This window comes from Nymphaea colorata, chromosome 11 (assembly GCF_008831285.2).
Source record: "Nymphaea colorata isolate Beijing-Zhang1983 chromosome 11, ASM883128v2, whole genome shotgun sequence".
Taxonomy (NCBI): domain Eukaryota; kingdom Viridiplantae; phylum Streptophyta; class Magnoliopsida; order Nymphaeales; family Nymphaeaceae; genus Nymphaea; species Nymphaea colorata.
In genome coordinates this window covers 17,043,416-17,062,772 of record NC_045148.1, presented here as the reverse complement: position 1 = coordinate 17,062,772, position 19,357 = coordinate 17,043,416, and the positions used below count along the sequence as shown (strand labels likewise).

General features: G+C 38.5%; 1 protein-coding gene across 1 annotated transcript; it reads left to right on the top strand.

The window, feature by feature from the left end:
- The first annotated feature begins 2,443 nt into the window (after nt 1-2,443).
- On the top strand, nt 2,444-17,789 carry LOC116264638 (MAP3K epsilon protein kinase 1-like). Its single transcript, XM_031644970.2, has 24 exons — nt 2,444-2,893; nt 3,444-3,578; nt 4,097-4,117; nt 4,216-4,289; nt 4,445-4,535; nt 4,612-4,695; nt 5,578-5,679; nt 6,461-6,592; nt 8,050-8,121; nt 8,285-8,391; nt 8,874-8,988; nt 9,207-9,671; nt 10,445-10,753; nt 11,135-11,179; nt 12,259-12,438; nt 12,600-12,683; nt 12,861-12,952; nt 13,021-13,104; nt 13,260-14,083; nt 15,229-15,617; nt 15,721-15,855; nt 16,266-16,672; nt 16,932-17,046; nt 17,380-17,789. The coding sequence occupies exons 1-24, from the start codon at nt 2,831-2,833 to the stop codon at nt 17,554-17,556; spliced, it is 4,302 nt and encodes a 1,433-aa protein (XP_031500830.1). The 5' UTR covers nt 2,444-2,830; the 3' UTR covers nt 17,557-17,789.
- Nucleotides 17,790-19,357: the final 1,568 nt, after the last annotated feature.

Below are 19,357 nucleotides of genomic sequence, written 5' to 3'. Positions count from 1 at the left end.
AGTTACCACAGAGGTGGGGGGAACGTCAATGCCTCTGCCTGTGCTGCCAGTGAGTTACTGCCATCCATTTCTCGCTACTGAGGAGTTTTAGTTTATGTATTTCAAGTCATTGTCAGCGCTTGGAGTTTGGTCCACTCATGGCATCATCCTCGATGGTTGGCCTTCTATTGGTGGGAAGGAAGTTTGCCTGCAAATTCTCTCATGTATGAAGAAGGGGAGGAAGTGGCAGTCTATGGTTTCAAGCAAAAAGATGGTTTCAAGCAAAAAGACTGCATTTTCATCGCTTAAGCTGTCTTGGTTTTGAGATAGCCAGAAGCTCAAGATAAGAATTGGCTGTTGGAGTAGATTCAGTGTGAGCAGCTTTTTCATAGGGTTCCCTGTATTAAAATTGTCTCTGTTGAGCACGTTCAAGGTGGATGCACGAATGTCAATGTATTGTATTCAAATTGCATGAATCTTTTTGTCATATTCGGTTCATTGGAATGTTCACATACTTTGAATTTAATTGGTAGTTGAAAAACTTTATACACATTTGAGTCTAACTTCCAAATTACTACAGTTAAGTTCACAACTTATCAAATATGAACTGCATTATATATGCTTTTTTTAACAACAGACTTTCAGATTATGTATGTAGATATTGACGTTATTAATGGTTATTATTCGTTAGAATATTCATTTAACAAGGAATTTGAATTTGATTAGTTCTTAAATTTGGAACATATCCCATTTCTTAATTGGATTATGATTTTTTTTTTACATCCAAACCTAATTTGTTTAAGCAGTTTGATTGGTTAATTAGATATCTAATATGAATCTTGATCTATTGACATATCCCAAATTTACATTAGATTGACATAAATAAAACAACAGAGTATTAATTTATTTTTCATAATTGTAATTAGATTTGTTTATTATGCGAACAAACGTCAAACGGAGACGGACAAAACAGACAGAACAGACATGCGAAACAAACGCCGGACAAGAAGAACGTGGTGTTCTGTTCTTAAAATCATCAAACGGTGGACAAGGATGATCATTGTCCATAAGGACATGACAATAGTGTAATGGACACGACGTCCTGTCCCAATAGACAACAATCAAACGACCGACCTCTTAATGTCTCTAATATGTTTCTTTAAAGTGGTGACAAGGAGGCAGATACAACGTTTCTTTAAAGTGGTGACAAGGAGGCAGATACAACTTCTGTTCAATCAAGGGAGAATGACCAGAGCAGCTCAGAAGCTCAGACTCCACATTCAGTCTCCAATGCAGGTGATTGGCCTGATGCGGGAGTTCAGTTGCAGATTCTGTCTCGGCCAGGTTCATGTTCCTCCAGGTTCATGTTCCTCAATGTAGATACTCTCAGACGTCTAAGGCATAGACACTTATAGCCCTTTACAGATAGGGGTTTTGACGCTCTAGACCATATTTGTTTATTTATTTATTGATCATTCGCCATTAGGTTTATGAGATTCATGGCATTGTAGGGGAATTAATATGTCATTATGGGCCCTTCTGATGGTATGAAAATTTATTGTAGAAGAAGAAATTAAAATTAAAAAGTCTGGAATTTCAACCCAGTTTCATCAAATTGGGGATAAAAATTTTGATCGTTGGAGATGATTCCAGAAATTTGCTTCCTGAATTTTCGTCCCACTTCAAGATTGAGGCAAGAAACCATGGACAAGAATATATGATCATTTGGCTCGCCACTCGCTGTCTATTTTTTGTCCTCTCAAACTCCACCACGCGCAACATCTGCCCAGGTGCATGGTAGTCGACTTTTCATATTCCGACGTAACTCACGCACTGAAAAGAAGAAGAACACCGGTGATGCCACTGGCGCAGTCCGCCCTTTTTTTTTTCCGGTGACAAAAATTAAAAGCAAATCAGGTGCCCGAAACCCTCAATCTCTGCATCGAGAGTCTTCAGCGACCCATATTATCGACTGAGAGGGATTCGGTCCATCGAGTGTTGTCGACAGATAGGGTTTCAAGCTGAAACCCTCAACGCCAGGCTGAGAGAGAGAGAGAAACAATTGCCGACGGTTGTTTTCCTGTGTCACAAAAAAGTGAAAACAAAAATAAAAGGATTATGACAAACCTACCTGTAAATGCTTTGGTTTCTCACTGTGATGCCAGCAACGATCTCGTTAGGCTCCCATTTCGTTAGGCTCCGGTTGCCAGTTGGTTTCACGGTAAAGTAGAGAGAAGGGTGGAAAAAGAATGAGAAGAAGAAGACGGAAAAATGTCGAACGCTTTTATACAAAAATTTCATTTCGGCCTTACTATTTTATATGTATTTTCAAAATGTGTCGGCGTCCTTTAACAAAATTACTTGAATGTCTTATAATCTTGGCAAAATTTTCAAACCACTGTCTAAGTTCCTTTTTAACCCACTCAGGGAAATTTGTTTCCAGGACGCAGATCCATGTCTACAAAGGGATCTTGGAACTGTGCATTTTGTTTCCATTCCAACGATTCCTGCAATTTTCTTTGAAACTTCGTTCCAGTTCCATTCAGGGGAGCAACCGATACCTGTGGGGTTGATGCAGAACTAAGTTTTGATTCTCTCTCTCTCTCTCTCTCTCTCTCTCTCTCTTCCCTAATCCCTTCTCAGCATTCGTTCTATTTTGGTCGAGTTCGCATGGTGGTGGCGCGAATGTGTTGGCGGCCTACTGGGGCGCAGTTTCACAACAAATCCAAGACGCAGGGACAAATACGTGACCGCGATCTCTCCCTCGTTCGTGTGATTGAACTGCAGGTTTAGGGCGAAGTCCCTACGCCTCTGCGTCAATTTTTTGTCGAGTTCGCATGGTGGTAGCGCGATGTCTCGGCAGCCGACTCAGGCGCAGTTTCACAACAAATCCAAGACTCTCAATGACAAATACGTGAGCGTCATCTCTCTCTCTTTCTCTCGTTTGGTTTGGGGCATGTGAACGAATTTTCCTCTTTCGACTTTGATGAGAGGAGCATTTTTCCGAGTTCCTTGACGATTAGTCAGGATTCTCGGTTTGAGGTATTAAGTTCACGAAAAGGATATGTTGTCATTCATTTAAACGAAGATGTTCTGAAGCTTGGTGGCTGCTGGAGGTCAACAGCCGTTTAGGATTTTAGCATTGCCATTCGCAACAATCGCAATTTAATTAAAAAAAAAAGAATTTTGCGCAAAGGAAGATATCCTAATTCGAAGTTCTTCGATCCCTCTATTGGAGCGTTTGGCTGGTACTCTATGGTCAGCAAAAGGGATTTGAGCTCTGAATTTCTAAATGCCACTGAACGCCGAAAGATAATATAGCTTCTTTAGGCAACGAAGAAAGAAGAAGTTCTTCTTGAAGAATATATGGCTTTTTAGGGTTTGGGATTGAAGTTTTCTGTTGTTTCTAGTATTTCCGTGTTCTCGTTGTATGACTTTGGTTTCATGGTACTGGTCTTCAATAGATGCTTGGAGATGAAATCGGGAAGGGGGCATATGGGCGCGTCTACAAGGGGTTGGATTTGGAAAATGGGAACTATGTTGCAATCAAACAAGTCTCCCTGGAAAACATTCCTCAGGAGGACCTCAACATCATCATGGTATCTTCTTGTTGAGTAAAATTCCTGAGTTTTTTTGTTAAACTTTGTGGTGGAATTTGCTGTTTTTCTTATTAAGTTTGATGGCATTACATGCATATTTGGTTCCTTAAGCTGAAAATTGCAAGTCACCTAGTTTATTTCTGTGATTTCCCTTTCGTTTTCTAAATGAACACAAAACAGTGACCAATTGGGAAGAACAGCTTCTGTTGCTTATGAAGCTCTTTAAAAGTTGTACTTGAAATTATCTTATGTCTTAAAGTGGGTTCTGTAAATTGCTTAAGTCCATCTATACGGTAAAAATGCCCAATAGCTAAGTTCAGTTTTCTTCATCAAAATGTCCTTTTCCAATATTTTCCTGCCAGTGAAGTGAATAGAAGCGGCTTTGGCCCTTTATAGAGGGATAGATGTGCGCCTCTTAATATTGTATGCTTGCCTTTGTGCAACTGCAAGTCTTACATGGTTTTGTTTTTCTATTGTCATGTCTGGTGCTGGTGGCGGCGACACTTTATGTGTTTCAGCAAGAGATTGATCTCCTGAAGGTTTGAGCTTTACCTTTTCAAAACAAAAAATGGCTAATTTCTGCAAAAAATATCCTAAAAATTTTTCTTTTTGACATCTGACTCAATTTGGTTGGCAGAATCTAAACCATAAGAATATTGTGAAGTATCTTGGATCCTTCAAGACAAAGACTCATCTCTATATTATTCTTGAGTAAGTAACTATCGTGGTGGACCTGTTCACGCTTGGCAAAAATGTAGCTATCTTCAGAGGCAGTCATTTTGTGCTTTTGTATAAGTTGGACTATGATTATTACTGTGGATGTTCTTCCATGGTTATATGAATTGATCATTAGTTATTTTCTGTAGATATGTAGAAAATGGTTCACTTGCTAGCATTGTTAAACCAAATAAATTTGGGCCTTTCCCAGAATCTCTGGTGGCTGTTTACATAGCTCAGGTATGTGAGGAGCTAAATGTTTTTATGCCTCCTAAGTATTCTTTCTTCATTACATGTCAATAATTACAACAAACAGGTTTTGGAAGGATTGGTGTACCTTCATGAACAAGGTGTTATTCATCGGGACATCAAGGGTGCAAATATATTGACAACTAAAGAGGTAATATTGAGATTTGATATATTAGAGTCAATTTCTGTTGGGCAATCATTTCGTCTTTACTTAAATAGGTTTCTTTTGGAAGTAAATATGTTATCTTGATATATTTATTTTTATTATTTTTCAAACTAAAAGTAAATTAAAATTTCAGTATTTTTTGTTAACTTATGCTTTTTAGTTGTGCCTATTTTGCACCCCTCGATTATGACCAGATGGAACATACTTGATCTTAAACTTGGTTCTTCCTTCCGCATAATGTTCCTTACTTCCTTGTTATCAGGAGATGCAGTAAATGTTGAAACTAGAATTTGTGCTGGCATTCTGTGAAAAAGTTACCCAATAAAAATAAAGGAATAGCATTGAGCAAGGAAACATGGACTTTTGTGATGATTTAAGCTAATTGTGGTATGGGTTTTGTCTTGGCACTATGTATTTACACGTTTGAGTGGTACAAGTAACCAATGTACCACTTACATGTATATGGTTGGTGTACTGTGTGATGTTGTTGGTTATGCTGTATTTTATGAGGTTTGTTTAACCTCTCTCACTGAAGGAGTTAAGCAGTTCAATTAATTCACGAATTACTTTTAGGAGATCAATTACTGTATCTATCTAAAGTGTACTAAATTTCTTCCAATTAAGTTGGAATGCACATATTGCTTGTAGTAGTGACTTAAAAGCATTAATGCAACCGGCAAGTTATCTTCTATGCTTACTAGGATCTTCATCTTTAGACTCATGCTGTGCAATAATATCTTAGCATTGCAAAATGCTGCTCTTTTATGTGACCACATCCATTGACTATTTGCTACTATTTCACTATTTCAGTTTTCAATGATGTATTCATTCATTTAGATGATATTTTTGCTTCATACATGTTTGCAGGGCCTAGTTAAACTTGCTGATTTTGGTGTTGCAACAAAGCTCACTGAAGCAGATGTCAACACACATTCAGTTGTTGGAACTCCTTATTGGATGGCCCCTGAGGTACCTCTGTGCAATTGCTGACATTTGCTTTGACACCATTTAGATTTCATTTCATAGACAACATATGGAGGTTTGCCTTACTAACATAGGGAAACTCCTCCCTTCATATGCTTGCTTTAAGTACTTCCATGGTCCATAGTGAACAAATTGACCTCTAGGTTTGTTGGATAAGGCTGTTTGACCAGATCTGATGCATGGGTTATAGCTTTTTCATGTTATTAGTTCTTTGATACCTGTCCACGTCCATGGAACCTCTGAGGCATCCAGCATTTTATCTTCTGAGCGTGCTTTCCACACATATGAGCGTCTATGCATGCCTAAGAGGTCATTGTGGTAGAGGTCAGGCTGGTAACATGTAAACCTGGCTTGCAACCTGTATTTATATTGTGGTTTAGAGCCGTGGTACCATATGGTGCTACTGCGTCTATATGGTGATCCATAATAGACTGTTTGTGCTGTTCACATGTTGTTTTGGCATATTGGAGGTATCTATTATTATGATTAATTTTGTTATTATTATTCTTATGATAAAAAGAAGAAATAGAAAAATAAGTTGGTATATGCCTTTTTTTGAGGTTGGATGGTCTTCTGTCTCTTGCTTCTGTCTTTATTTTTTAATTTATTTCTCTTCCTGTTGTTTAAGAATTAAGTAATGCTTGATATCACTAACATTTTGGTTTCTTTGTGCTCCATAATATGCTTGATTTGTCTTTGTTGCGATTTGTCTTTGTTAAGTGCAACAAATGAGAATTATATATGTCAGTATTGATTTCCCTGTCAGGTCATTGAGATGTCAGGGGTTAGTGCTGCATCTGACATTTGGAGTGTTGGCTGCACAGCAATAGAGCTTTTGACGTGTGTTCCTCCTTACTATGATTTGCAGCCAATGCCAGCTCTTTTTCGGATTGTTCAGGTGTCTTCTCTAGTACATGCTATTTTTCTAATGATTCTTTGTTGCTAGAATATCCCTCTCTTTTCACCACCCTGTTTACATCTTTATGTAGAATCATGTTCTGAGTTCTTAACATTCATTCTTGAAGACATTTGGCAATTCATGAGATGTTGGAGAACTTTTTATCCTGTCACATGGATACAGGGTGTAGGTGCTGGTGTGGATACAGCACTTTTCAACAAAAGAAAGAAAGAAAAAAGATGTAGGCGGTTTTCAACAAAAAAAAGAAAAAGAAAAAAGATGTAGGTGCAGCAAGGATATATATATATATATATATATATATATATATATATATATATATATATATATATATATATATGGGGATCTGGGGTTGGGGGGGGGGGGGGGAGAGCGTTGGGAGAGAGAGGGAGTCTCTTTCCTTACACAAACACCCAACCAAGCAAGTGCTTGGCTGGTGTGGGCTGTCCAAATGGATGGCCCACATTCACTGCCAAAAAAAAGAAGCACATCAGGTTGATATGCCTTCCTCACGACAGAGGGGGAGGCCTCTTCTTCCCCAACCAGCAGCTTTATCGCTGCCTCTCCTCTCGCTGGCAGGCTAGCAGGCTGGCAACCCTCTCCTGAGAAAGAAGAAAGGGGAGGCCAATGGCCTCCCCTTTTGTTAAGAAAGTAGTGGAGGGGGCAGTCAGTGGCCTCTCCACTGCCACCTCCTCTAGCCGGCAAGATGGCAGCAGCCCTCTGGCCTGCCAGCGATAGGAGGGTTGGCAGGGAGGCCGCTGGCAGTGGAGGCAGTGACGCCTTCCCCTCCTAAAAAAAAAATTGATTGACGGAAAACTCTTTTTTGACGGAGGTGAGAGGTCGGGCAGACGGAAGCCGCCAGAGGGCAGAGGCCAGAAGGGGAAGACGATGCCTCCCCCACCACAGGTGGCACCCCTGTTCTCGCAAATGAGAGGTGGAGGTCGCTGGCTATGGAGGAGGCTTCCTCCTCCCTGCAAGGGTGCAAGGGAATGTCAAAGCCTCCTCCAATGATCCTTTTTCTTTTCCTTTTTCAAAAGAGAGTGAAAGTGGATTAGCCACGTGGACGGCCCACACCAGCCAGGTGGTTGCTCGGCTGGGTGCTTGTGTAAGGAAAGACTCTCTCTCTCTCTCTCTATATATATATATATATATAAAATCTATTATATAGTCAATAAGCTATTTAATAGCGTTATTTTCCTATATTTACATTTTAGTAATTGTAATATTTGTACTAGGGCTATTTAAGTCAAGTGTGCATCTGAAATGGTGAGTTTTGACTTAGTTCGGGTGACCACAGCGGATGTGCTGTGTCAGAGAAGCACCAGCACCCAACTTGTGTTGACACGGGTGCGGCAGCTTTTTAGAAGCACCCATGTGAGACAGTTTTTAACCTGTTCTTTATACTTGGGCTCTGCAGTTGATGGGTTGTCTTCATGCAGGATGATCATCCTCCCATACCTGATTATCTGTCACCAGGCATAACAGATTTTCTGCTTCAGTGCTTCAGGAAGGTGAGAGGGTGTAAAATTATATGGACCACCAAACGTAGTTTATGTGCTTTTGATTTGTTTCTAGTAAATGTATCTGAAATTGTGCTTATATCGTTGTTTCTCCTGCATGCGTTATTAGATTTTTTATCAGAAACCTGTCTGTGACATTTAAAACTTCTTTCAGGATGCGATGCAGCGCCCAGATGCAAAAAAATTGCTTATGCACCCATGGATTAGGAACTCCAGACGTGCACTGCAGTCTTCTCTTCAGAGAACTGGTGGAATGATGAGGTAGTGCTTCTTGCTTTATGTTAGAGTATTAGACAGATTTATGTGATATTCAATATCTCATAATGACGAGTAATTCCTGTCCCTAGATTCTCTTAGAGAATTTGGACAAAAAAGAGAAAACAGTCTAACCTTTGATGCTTAAACTAAGAATACAAGCTCTTAAGGATTTCTGAGGTTGTTGAACTGGGAGGTTCTTCAACTAATATGTGCATGCCTGCATGGACATAGGGTCAAACAGCATGGCAAATATGTCTGCTGTTTGTGCATGTCTGGGATATCCTGATTCCTGATGCTACATAGTGACAAGTGACGACCTAATTATGCAAACTTTACTTGTGTCTAATAACTACTAGACTGAGACACATCTCCATCTTAATATCTGCATAATTTTTAATGTGTACCTATTGAAGATGTAAAAAACTTTTGTAGGTACTAGTTTCGTAACTTAACAAAACTAGTTGGTAAATTTTGTTTAATTTCAGGAATATTCCTCAAGATGTTTCCACTGTAGTTGAGAGGTCTATTGGTGATGGTGAAAGGAGTGACGAAAGCAACTCTGCCGGGAACCAAAAAGTGGAGTCCTCTGAGTTAGAATCTGTAAGATTTAATTTTCCTCTTTCTTGATAAAGTATGCTACTTTCCCCATAGGCCAGATTACTGAGCAGCGAGTTGAAGTCATTATCATTTGATTTGGGTAAAAGCATATATTTCACAACAAACTCAATATTGAAACTTTTAATTGGAGACAAGTAAGTTCTGGTATCCAGCTTTATTTCTGTATTGAATATTGCTACCCTGATGCTTTGATTTGCTAGGGTGATGCTGCAAATGATGTACTGTCAGCTGAGGCTGCTGAACTTGTTAGGCCAGACATGGATAATAGTGCAAGTGCTGAGGGTGTTGCAACTCCTTCAGAAAATGATTTAAACCCAGATCATCTTGAGGCTAAGGAAAACTTACTGTTGGGTCAAGATCCCACACTAACCTTTCGTGAAGAGTCGTTGAAAATGACTGATCCACATAAGGTGTTATCTTCCAAAGAAGAGCATGCATTGCATGCTACTGATCGTCTGGAGCCTGTGTTGCCAAATGATGATGTGCTAGAGAGAATTTCTTTAAATGATGAAGTGAACTCTCAAAGATGGAAGAGAAATGATTTAGTTGATGCTTCATTAGTTGATGGTAAATCTAGAGAATCTGAGAGAAATGAAGGTTTAATACATCAAAACAGGAATTTTGTTGGTTTTGACCAGAGTGTTCAAGAGTACAGATCTCAACAGGTGCTTTCCTTTTTCTCCTTTCCCTATTAGTTCTTCCTTCTCTACCAGCTTCTCTGATTATGTAAGTCCTGTAATTATAGATTTTCTCATCCTCTGCTTAAGTTTTGTTCCTTGGTTAGTGGCTTGAAATATGTGATAGTGTGGAGTCTGTGGACCTCAATATCAGGTTCTTATTGTAGAACATCATGCTTAAAATTTGCAAACTTACAGAGCTAAAATTTCACTCGGCTGTTCACATGGTTCCACTCAGTTTTTGAGGCTGTGAAATTTGTAAAATCTAGAAATTATCTTTTGTGATTTGTTGGTTTTAATTGCAAGAAAATGATTGCCAAATTAATGAAGACTGGTCTTATGGTTCCTTGTTTCCTCCACTGGAGAATCCAGCAAGGAATTCCTTTAGTTGCCATGGTTGAATGGGTCATTTCTGGAGTTCCAGTGCATCTGAGCCCTGCAGCTGTCAGTTTTGGGAACTTTTATTTTCCTCTTATCATGCGTAAAGAATGCCTGTGTTTTGCTTTTAGTTTTCAAATACTGGCTGCTTTCCCTGAGAATGGATTTAGTCCAAGTTTCTGACAAGGTATACTTTTAAAGATCAGTTCTAAACTTTGTGCGGACATGCCAGAGTAAATCAAATATCAAACAGAGAAAATCAAACATCAAAGCAAAAAACAAAACTCTCAATCATAATATTGGTGAGAAAGATATTGGTAATTATTGTTTAGGCTCATGTTTTTCATGCAATCTGCAAGTGATTCACATAATTATCTTGGCAGGACGTTAAACCATCTGTCATTTCTGGACCTGTTGAATTGAGTAGATTCAGTGATACCCCAGCAGATTCTTCCTTGGATGACTTGTTTCAAGAGCCATTGGATAGAATGCCGGACGATCACTTAGCTGAAGCCTCAACCTCTGCAGCTTCTGCAATGCTGAACCAACACAACAGAAATGTACCTGAATCTGGGAAGACTGACCTAGCGAAGAAGCTGAAGGCTACAATGGTTCAGAAACGAAGGGAAAATGAAAAAGGTCAAAAAAGTGGCAGCGACCTGATGTCTCTCATAATGGGTATTGATGGTCTGGTAAGCAATCAAAATAAATATAACTAGCTAGTCTAATTTCCTGCAAAACGTTTTCTGTAATAGAGCTAGGCTCTCTAGCTTGCTGTCCAAGTATACTCGTATATCAACAAAATTGTGTTGCATTTGTATGTGACTTTGTATTGGACACCAGCATGTATCTGCGGCATTGGTTCACATATTTTTATTAGGTTCACTTAATTAATATCTATGTGACGTCCATGTCTCTGCATGTATGTGCTTCACCTGTATGCATGTGAGTGACTGTGCTGAGGGAGTCAATATGCGTATGATGTTTTCCCATGATATGTGTCTTAGATAAATGGTGATAGTTCACTTATCTAAAGCTAACTATTTTTCACCTTTTACATTTTTGATTTGCAGGTGTTTGATGGCAAGTTGTCTGGAGAAAACCTCTTTCCCATACAGGTAAATTATTTATAATGTCCGAAAGTTACATGTCTGACATGCTCTGCTTGTAAGGTTGTCTTTACCTTCTGATAATTATGAATGCATTCTGAATATTTTTCTTTGAATTCCCATTATTTATATATAAAAAATGATAATGTTTTCTGGATCTATCAGAAAGTTGAAGATGATCCATGATTTCTGCTATACTATTTTTGCAGCTGTGCTGCACTTCCACTATTCATTTTTTTCTTTTCTACAGATTTGCTTACTGATGTAATGGCACAACTTTATGCAGTTTATCTATCTAACCTTTTGTGTCTAACAGACTTAACACCAGGAATCTATCTTTTTTTCTTCAAAAAAAAAGAAAAAAGGAAAAAAAGAAAAGCATAGTTGCAGATCATCTTGTTGCAGTTTCCTGCATTCATCCATCTCTTTTGAGAAACTATGATTCTAAAATCTAAAAGCATGTTACATTATTTAGAAAGAATTTTTGTAATTAGTTTTCTTAGCTTTTTAAACTTCAGATACTCAACCAGAAACACGGTGAGAATCACCTGTCTCACTTAAAATTACTTGAGAGTGCCCTTCAAACCCTAGTATGTCCCTGAACTGTTGTATTCTTAAATGTATAGCCATAGAGTACCATAATTGTAAGGTGCACCTTCGCAGATAAGTCAAAGCTGCTTTTCTGATGTTGAAGTCGTGAATGAGTTTCCTTTTTAATTGAAAGTAATTTCCAGATTATTAAAGGATGCTAGGTATAAAGTATAAACCAACTTGAGTTCATATTTTCTTGTCCTTTCTATCTTTTATTCTAGAAATAATTTTTGGTTCCTTCTAATTCTATTTGTAAAGTGGGTCGTATTCTTGTGAGAGTCGGAGTATTATCTATGGAAGAAATACATGCTCTGTTAGAGGCATCCAAATGGGGTTCATGTTCTTGGTCTCTGTTTTTACTCTTGAATTTTCATGGTCAATTTCATTTACAACCTGACCCCAATGCAGTCAGATGGAAGGGGAAGTGTAAGCGATCAAATGGAGGCAACTCTATGCATTACCTTTCTTATGTTATTTTCCTTCTTCTGGTGCAACAGGCCGTAGAATTCAGCAAGTTGGTTGGTTCATTAAAGCCAGAGGAGCCTGAAGATGTGATTGTCTCTGCTTGTCAAAAGCTTATATTGTTGTTTCAAGATCGTCCTGAGCAGAAGCATGTTTTTATTACTCAGCATGGCTTGCTGCCACTTATGGAGCTTCTAGAGGTTCCAGCCACTCGTGTGAGTAAATCCTATTTGCAATCTTTAGGTTGACATGCTATTTCTTTTTTCTATCTGCTGCTATATATAACATCAGTGCAAATACTTTTTCTGCTGCAGTGTATGAAGTCATTTTGGATCAATTTGCATACAAGTTGATAATCCCTGTTCTACATGTGCAGGTTATATGTTCTGTATTACAAATTATCAATCAGTTAGTGAAAGACAACGCTGATTTTCAAGAAAATGCTTGTCTGGTTGGATTGGTGAGTATTTTCCATTACACTGTTTTTAGTATCTTAGATTTTCAGATCTTCATTTTAATTTTTTTTTTCCTTTTAAAGTTGTTGCTGATGTTATTGTTGTTATAATTGTTGTTGTATTTTTGGTAATCTTCAAACTTGTTCCCATTTTCTGATGAGTGCAAGAAAATGGAATTGCAGATTCCTCACGTTATGGAATTTGCAGTGCCTGATCGTCCTCGTGAAGTTCGTATGCAGGCAGCATATTTCTTGCAACAGCTCTGTCAGTCAAGGTAATGGTGAGTTTGTCAACTAAATTATGTCAGCGAATTGTCTATTAACAATGGTGTTTAATGTCCAGTGCCTTAACTCTGCAAATGTTCATTGCATGTCGTGGAATACCAGTTCTAGTGGGTTTTCTAGAGGCAGATTATGCAAAGTACAGGTAGTAGATTTTCTGTTTCTGTACACTGATGTCTTTGTTCTTGGTTAAATTGTGTGCTACGTCAATTATCTTTATTCTTTTTCCATTTCAAATTTTATATTTCCTTTTCTTCTCTTTGTATTTGACCAACCTTCTCCTGTTGATATTCTACTCAGGGAAATGGTCCATCTTGCTATTGATGGTATGTGGCAGGTTTTCAAGCTCCAGTGTTCCACACCTCGAAATGATTTTTGCAGAATAGCTGCTAAGAATGGGATACTTCTCAGACTTGTGAACACTCTTCACAGTTTAAATGAGGCTGCTAGGTTGGCCTCCATATCTGGAGGTGGTGAGACTACTGGTGCTGATGGTGCGACTTCACGGCCTCGTTCCGGTCCTTTGGATGCTAACAATCCTCCTTCTGTCCAATGTGAACCCTTCGATGAACATGAGCCTTTGAAGGCTAGAATACCACTTAGTGAGTTTTCTTTAGCTGGAACTCTGGAGTCATCTAAAGCTTCAGTATCACATTCTCAAAGGCCAGAGCAGCATTCAGATCTATCACTTACTTCCAAGCCTCTTGAGAGTGCATCTCAGGAAAATCATAGATTTTCAACAAGTAAAGATGCTTTAAATTCTTTGGCCAAGGATCAGTTGGATATGAGAAAAACTGAAGCATCAAAGGTAGAGGCTGACAGTCATAGGCAGCAACGTGTTACTAATCCAAGTCGGTTATCAGTTGATAAGGCTTTAAAGCAATTGGATCGTCCATCAGATGGAACTGCTGGCAGCTCTAATACTCATGTGTCTCAGAATGAGCAGGTCACACCTCTCTTAAGCTTGCTAGAAAAGGAACCTCGTTCTCGGCATGTTTCTGGCCAGCTTGAGTATTTCAAACACATTTCTGGTTTTGAGAGGCATGAGAATATTCTTCCGCTTCTACAAGCAGCTGCGGAAAGGAAAAATGGCGAATTGGATTTTTTAATTGCAGAATTCACAGGTATAGTAATTTTCTTAAAAGCATGTTATTTTCTATAATAGAAGAAAATTTGCTTACATAGAAAGGTGGAACTTGAATTGTGACATCTAGATGCAGTTAGAACTGCAGCAGAGAAATATCTTGCCAGTTGCCACCTTTCAAGCAAGCATGTTTTTATCTGATGCATTTTCCTGTAAATTCCTTGGGCAGCCTTGAAGCAAAGACATGGGCCTTTCTTACAATATTTCTTGCAGCAATCATTTGGAAAAGAAATTGAGATTTACATTTGGCTATTATGAATGTTATTGAAACAGTTGGCAATTAAAATTTGGGCAGGAAACTCTTGCAAAAATATATGGGTATTATGAAAGGGTTGAGGTATTAATGTTTGGGAATAAGCTGAGGCAATTAAAAGTTGTAAACTTGACCAGGAAATTTGGTTAATAGTTGATCGTGTAAGTATGCTGTAGAACATGGAAACTAAACAAGGATCCCAGTATTTAGTAATTTACAGGAAACTCTTGTAAAATATGAGTATTACTGGTCTTCTACTTGTGGATGTCATAAAATGGTTGACAGGTGTTAATATTTGGGAGCAAACTAAGGCAACTAGGAGTTGTAAAGATTACCAACTGACCAGGTAATCTGGACATTTAGGGTTAATGATTGACAATGTAAATATGCTGTAAATTTTGGAAAATAAACAGAGGAGAACATTCGGCCTTTTAAGCTATGTGTATACATGCCGTTTGATTGGTGGCTTGTCCAGCTTGAGCGATGAAGTAATTCAGTTTAAATAGCTGATGGGAATAAGTTATCTTACTGTGTAATTGGTAGTGTTTCTGTTGTTTATACAATACATCTCTTCGCTACTTGTAGGCAGCAGTTGAATACACCGGTATATCTTTCTTGCAACTTTTAGACTGCTGTTGCAACACACATTTGTACAGATTCCAACGTTAATTGGCTGCATGCATCTGCCTTTTCATTTTTTACATCTTTTGGCTATATGGTATGTCTGATCTAAGGTGGAGGTTGGAGTCATAAATTACAGGTTAAATTACTATGGTGTTTTCGTGATGCTATTTTGCTTTGTTAATTTTTCTTTACGTGATGCACTTGTATTTTTTGGATATCTAGTGAAGGATGCATGTTGTGGTTCACAGAGGCATCTGCACGTGGGAGAGAAAATGGTCCTCCAGACTCAACACCCAAAGCAACCAGGAAGGTTGGTCCACTAGCTTCAGGATCATCAAATACTACTGAAGCAACTGTTTTGGCATCTGGTCTTGTGTCGCAGACTGCATCTGGCATATTGTCTGGATCTGGTGTCCTCAATGCAAGACCTGGAAGTACGACATCATCAGGATTACTCTCCCATATGGTCTCCACATTGAATGCTGATGTTGCAAGGGAATATCTACAGAAAGTTGCAGAACTTTTATTTGAGTTTTCTCGAGCTGACACTACTGTGAAGTCGTACATGTGTAGTCAAGGTTTACTTTGTCGTCTTTTCCAGATGCTCAATAAAATAGAGCCACCTATCCTTCTAAAGGTTTGTTGCAAGCATTGATCGGTTAGTAACTTGGTTGAATCTTTAGTTAAACATTTTAACTACCATGAATACATGACATAGTTCTCTCTTTCTATTGTTATAGGTGTTGAAGTGTATTAACAATTTATCAACTGATCCAAACTGCTTGGAGAACCTTCAGCGTGCAGATGCAATAAAGCATTTGATTCCAAATCTTGAACTCCATGATGGACCTCTAGTTTCTCAAATTCATACTGAGGTCAGCATTCGTTCTTTTCTTTGGCTTCTTGTGGATGCAGATCGTAACATCTTGTTAGCTGTATAGCCTTTGTTTGGCTTATCTTTTGTCTCTAAGTATCTATTGTCGAGCAATTCGTAAACTTTGGTTTGATTTTTTGTTTTTTAGCATATTGATTATGCATTTGTTGTTGAAATTTTCAGTTTAGGATGCAACTTGCATATGCATTGTGTTCTACTCTTGCAATGTTTTCATGACAACCGAAAATAAATTTTGTTAACTATTACTGTTTTATACTTTTTTATTCAATGTAGGATCTTTATGCATGCCCAAGAACTAATTCTTTCATTCTTATCCTAAATGGAAGTCTATCTCAGCTGAATTTCAATTTTCAATACTAATATCGTTTTTTGTTGTTGTGCTTGTTGAAGGTTCTGAATGCATTATACAACCTCTGCAAGATAAATAAGAGGAGGCAGGAGCAAGCAGCTGAAAATGGAATAATTCCACACTTGATGCGATTTATCATGTCTGATTCTCCGTTGAAACAGTATGCATTGCCTCTATTATGTGACATGGCACATGCTTCTCGTAATTCAAGGGAGCAGTTAAGAGCTCATGGCGGCCTGGATGTGTACCTAAGTTTATTAGATGATGAAGTGTGGTCAGTGACTTCACTGGACTCACTTGCAGTGTGCTTGGCACATGATAATGATCATAAGAAAGTAGAGCAAGCATTATTGAAAAAGGAAGCTGTCCAGAAGCTGGTGAAGTTCTTCCAGTGCTGTCCAGAGACATCCTTTATACACATTTTGGAACCTTTCTTGAAGATTATAACGTAAGTTCTGTCTCTCTGGATTTATTAAATACCAAACATTTTGCAAAAATCTGACAAACTGTTGAAAAGATAAAAAAAAAAATCACATTTTTCATTTAATGTTTAGCACTTGAAATATGCACAAGGAAATTGCTGACTGAATTTTTTTCAATCTCGAGTGTGTTACATAAATTTTGGGTTCTTGTAAATTTTCATTAGATGATACTCGTTCAATATTTTGATTGACTACCGTACTAAATGATTCATGCCTGAAACACAGAAAATCTCCCCGGATTAACACTACATTGGCTGTTAATGGGTTGACACCTTTACTCATTGCAAGGCTAGACCATCAAGATGCTATCGCTCGGCTAAATCTTCTCAAATTGATAAAGGTATGATAAAATTTCCTAACTTTCTTTGTTTGCTGATAGCCATTTTTGCCTTTTGTCTGCGCATCCATCTTTGTTCAGTTAGATCCGCTTAAAATAGTACCGTATGTCAACTGGAAAACTAACTCCTACATATTGGTCAGGCATCTCCATTTGCACAAGCTCTTTCTTTGGATAATGAGAGTTTGTGATTCTGTAGTTCAATTTATTGATTTTCATTCTCGCTGGGTCCCTTTTTTTAACATTCATTGCATGGATTCTGCTGAAGATTTTTCTCATATGAATTCGTTATTTCTTTCCTTTATTGATCACTTATCTCGATATATTTGTATGAAGGCTGTGTATGAGCACCATCCACGGCCGAAGCAACTCATAGTGGAGAATGATCTGCCCCAGAAGCTACAGAATTTGATAGAAGAGCGTAGAGATGGTGAGCGGTCTGGGGGTCAAGTCCTGGTAAAACAGATGGCGACGGCACTTCTTAAAGCTCTCCATATCAACACTGTCCTATAGCAGAATGATGCTTTGTTGAGTTCATGGTTCAGCCATCATGTAATTAGTTTTTCTATATTTTGTATATTATGAATTTCTTGCCGGTGAAGAAGGGAAACAAAATTGATGATGTGCATCTGATCAGGTCATTAGGGGGATAAAGGCTGCTGTTTTTTTTTTATGTTGGCCTTTTCATAAGCTGTAATTGTGACACTTTTTTGCAGAGTAGGTATATGTTTCTCCTGTGTGTTCAATGACTGAGTTTTTGGCACTTAGCATGTGCATGACCATAAACAGAAGGCCCTAAAATCAACAGGTAACTCTTGGCCATTTTCAAAAGCACTGCACTGTTAACTAGCGATCACCATTTGCCTTGATTTTCCGATGGATTTCTTTGCCCTCATCTTGGAGCTGCAAAACGTGATTTTGGATAGTTAAAGAAAAATGAAACCTTAAGATGTCATTTGAATATTCATCTGGCTGTTATAAAAAAGAAAGCTGCAGGCGGTCGTGCAATTTATTACAACAATCACTTGATCACGAACTGTCATTAGGCGGTATAATCACTGTTGCCGCTGTAGCTTCTGTGCAGTTCACCGAATGTGTGTTTTTAGTTATGATCAATGGTCAGAGTTCGGTTGCTGTGTAACTAAAAGATCGTAGAATATCTAACGATCTAAGAGTTCAACTAGGCTATCGTTAACTAAGTTCTAAAGTTTATTTTTTTCTTACTTTGTTAAGTATCCTGTTTAGTGTTTTGCCAAAACTGACTGTATATCGGGGAAGTTTCGGTGATTAAAAAAGCTAATGAGGCATCTGGTGGCCACAGAAAAATTTCCAGAATTTTTTATTCCAGAATAAGTTCCTGGAATAGGGTGGAAGAAATTTTCTTTTCTTCCGTTCCAAATTCCGCTAGTGTTTGATGGCACCACACTTTTTCTATCGTCTGATGGGTTGGGGAAAAAATCCTAAATAAATTTGATGACCTTTGCCATAAACCTTAAAGATGTGAAAACATCATATGGCAAAATGTCAATTTAGCTATACCTCAAATAAAAAAAAAAAAGTTTGAAATCGACAACAGAATATGTACTTCCCACCGACCTATATTGACAAAAAGGAGTTCGAAATTTGGAAAGCATCATTATGGAAATCTGAGGAAGCTTATCTACAATTCCACTTGGAACAACAGAAGGATACAGATCCCGACTTCTATGGTAAATGAAACATATAATGAATAAAGAGTTCCCTTCATGCCTGCAAGGAAAATTCTAGATGAACATGCAATGAATCAAGAGACTTCTCCAGGCGTCTGAATGGTGGAGGAGAGGGCCACGACTCATCGTCGAGCCTCTTTTCTCATTTTCCTGTGGCACATCTGCAGTGCTACAGAAAGCTGGAAGATCAGTATAATTCACGTTCAAACGCACCCTAAGGAACTTGGTTTGAAAGGTTACGACAACGAAATCCCGCAAGTTGCACAATCAATTAGTTCTCCAATTTGCTTCAATTACAGCACAGAAGGGCCATTTCCACTAGATGGACGGCAATACACCACAGGATTAATGGACTTATCTTGCCCCTGATTACTCGCTGTAGGAGCAGACAGAAGTTTGGACAAAGGTTTCAGTTTCCTCTCAAGCAGGCCTTTATTCAGTTAGTTGCAGAGCATGGAAAGCAAGGTTTGAAGAAGACTGCTTCCCCTGCTTGTGTCAGCAGAGCCATGGCCGGCCGAGGAGAGAGGAAGAGAGAGATATCGAAGGAAATGAATGATGTTGAAACGAAGCACAAGTAGATGCGAACACACGAAGACGTCGCTTGC

Coding starts and splice junctions, on each gene's coding strand:
- LOC116264638 (XM_031644970.2), top strand. CDS start 2,831: ATGTCTCGGCAGCCGACTCAGGCGCAGTTTCACAACAAATCCAAGACT. Junction 3,579..4,096: donor AGGACCTCAACATCATCATG/GTATCTTCTTGT, acceptor TATGTGTTTCAG/CAAGAGATTGATCTCCTGAA. Junction 4,118..4,215: donor AAGAGATTGATCTCCTGAAG/GTTTGAGCTTTA, acceptor TTTGGTTGGCAG/AATCTAAACCATAAGAATAT.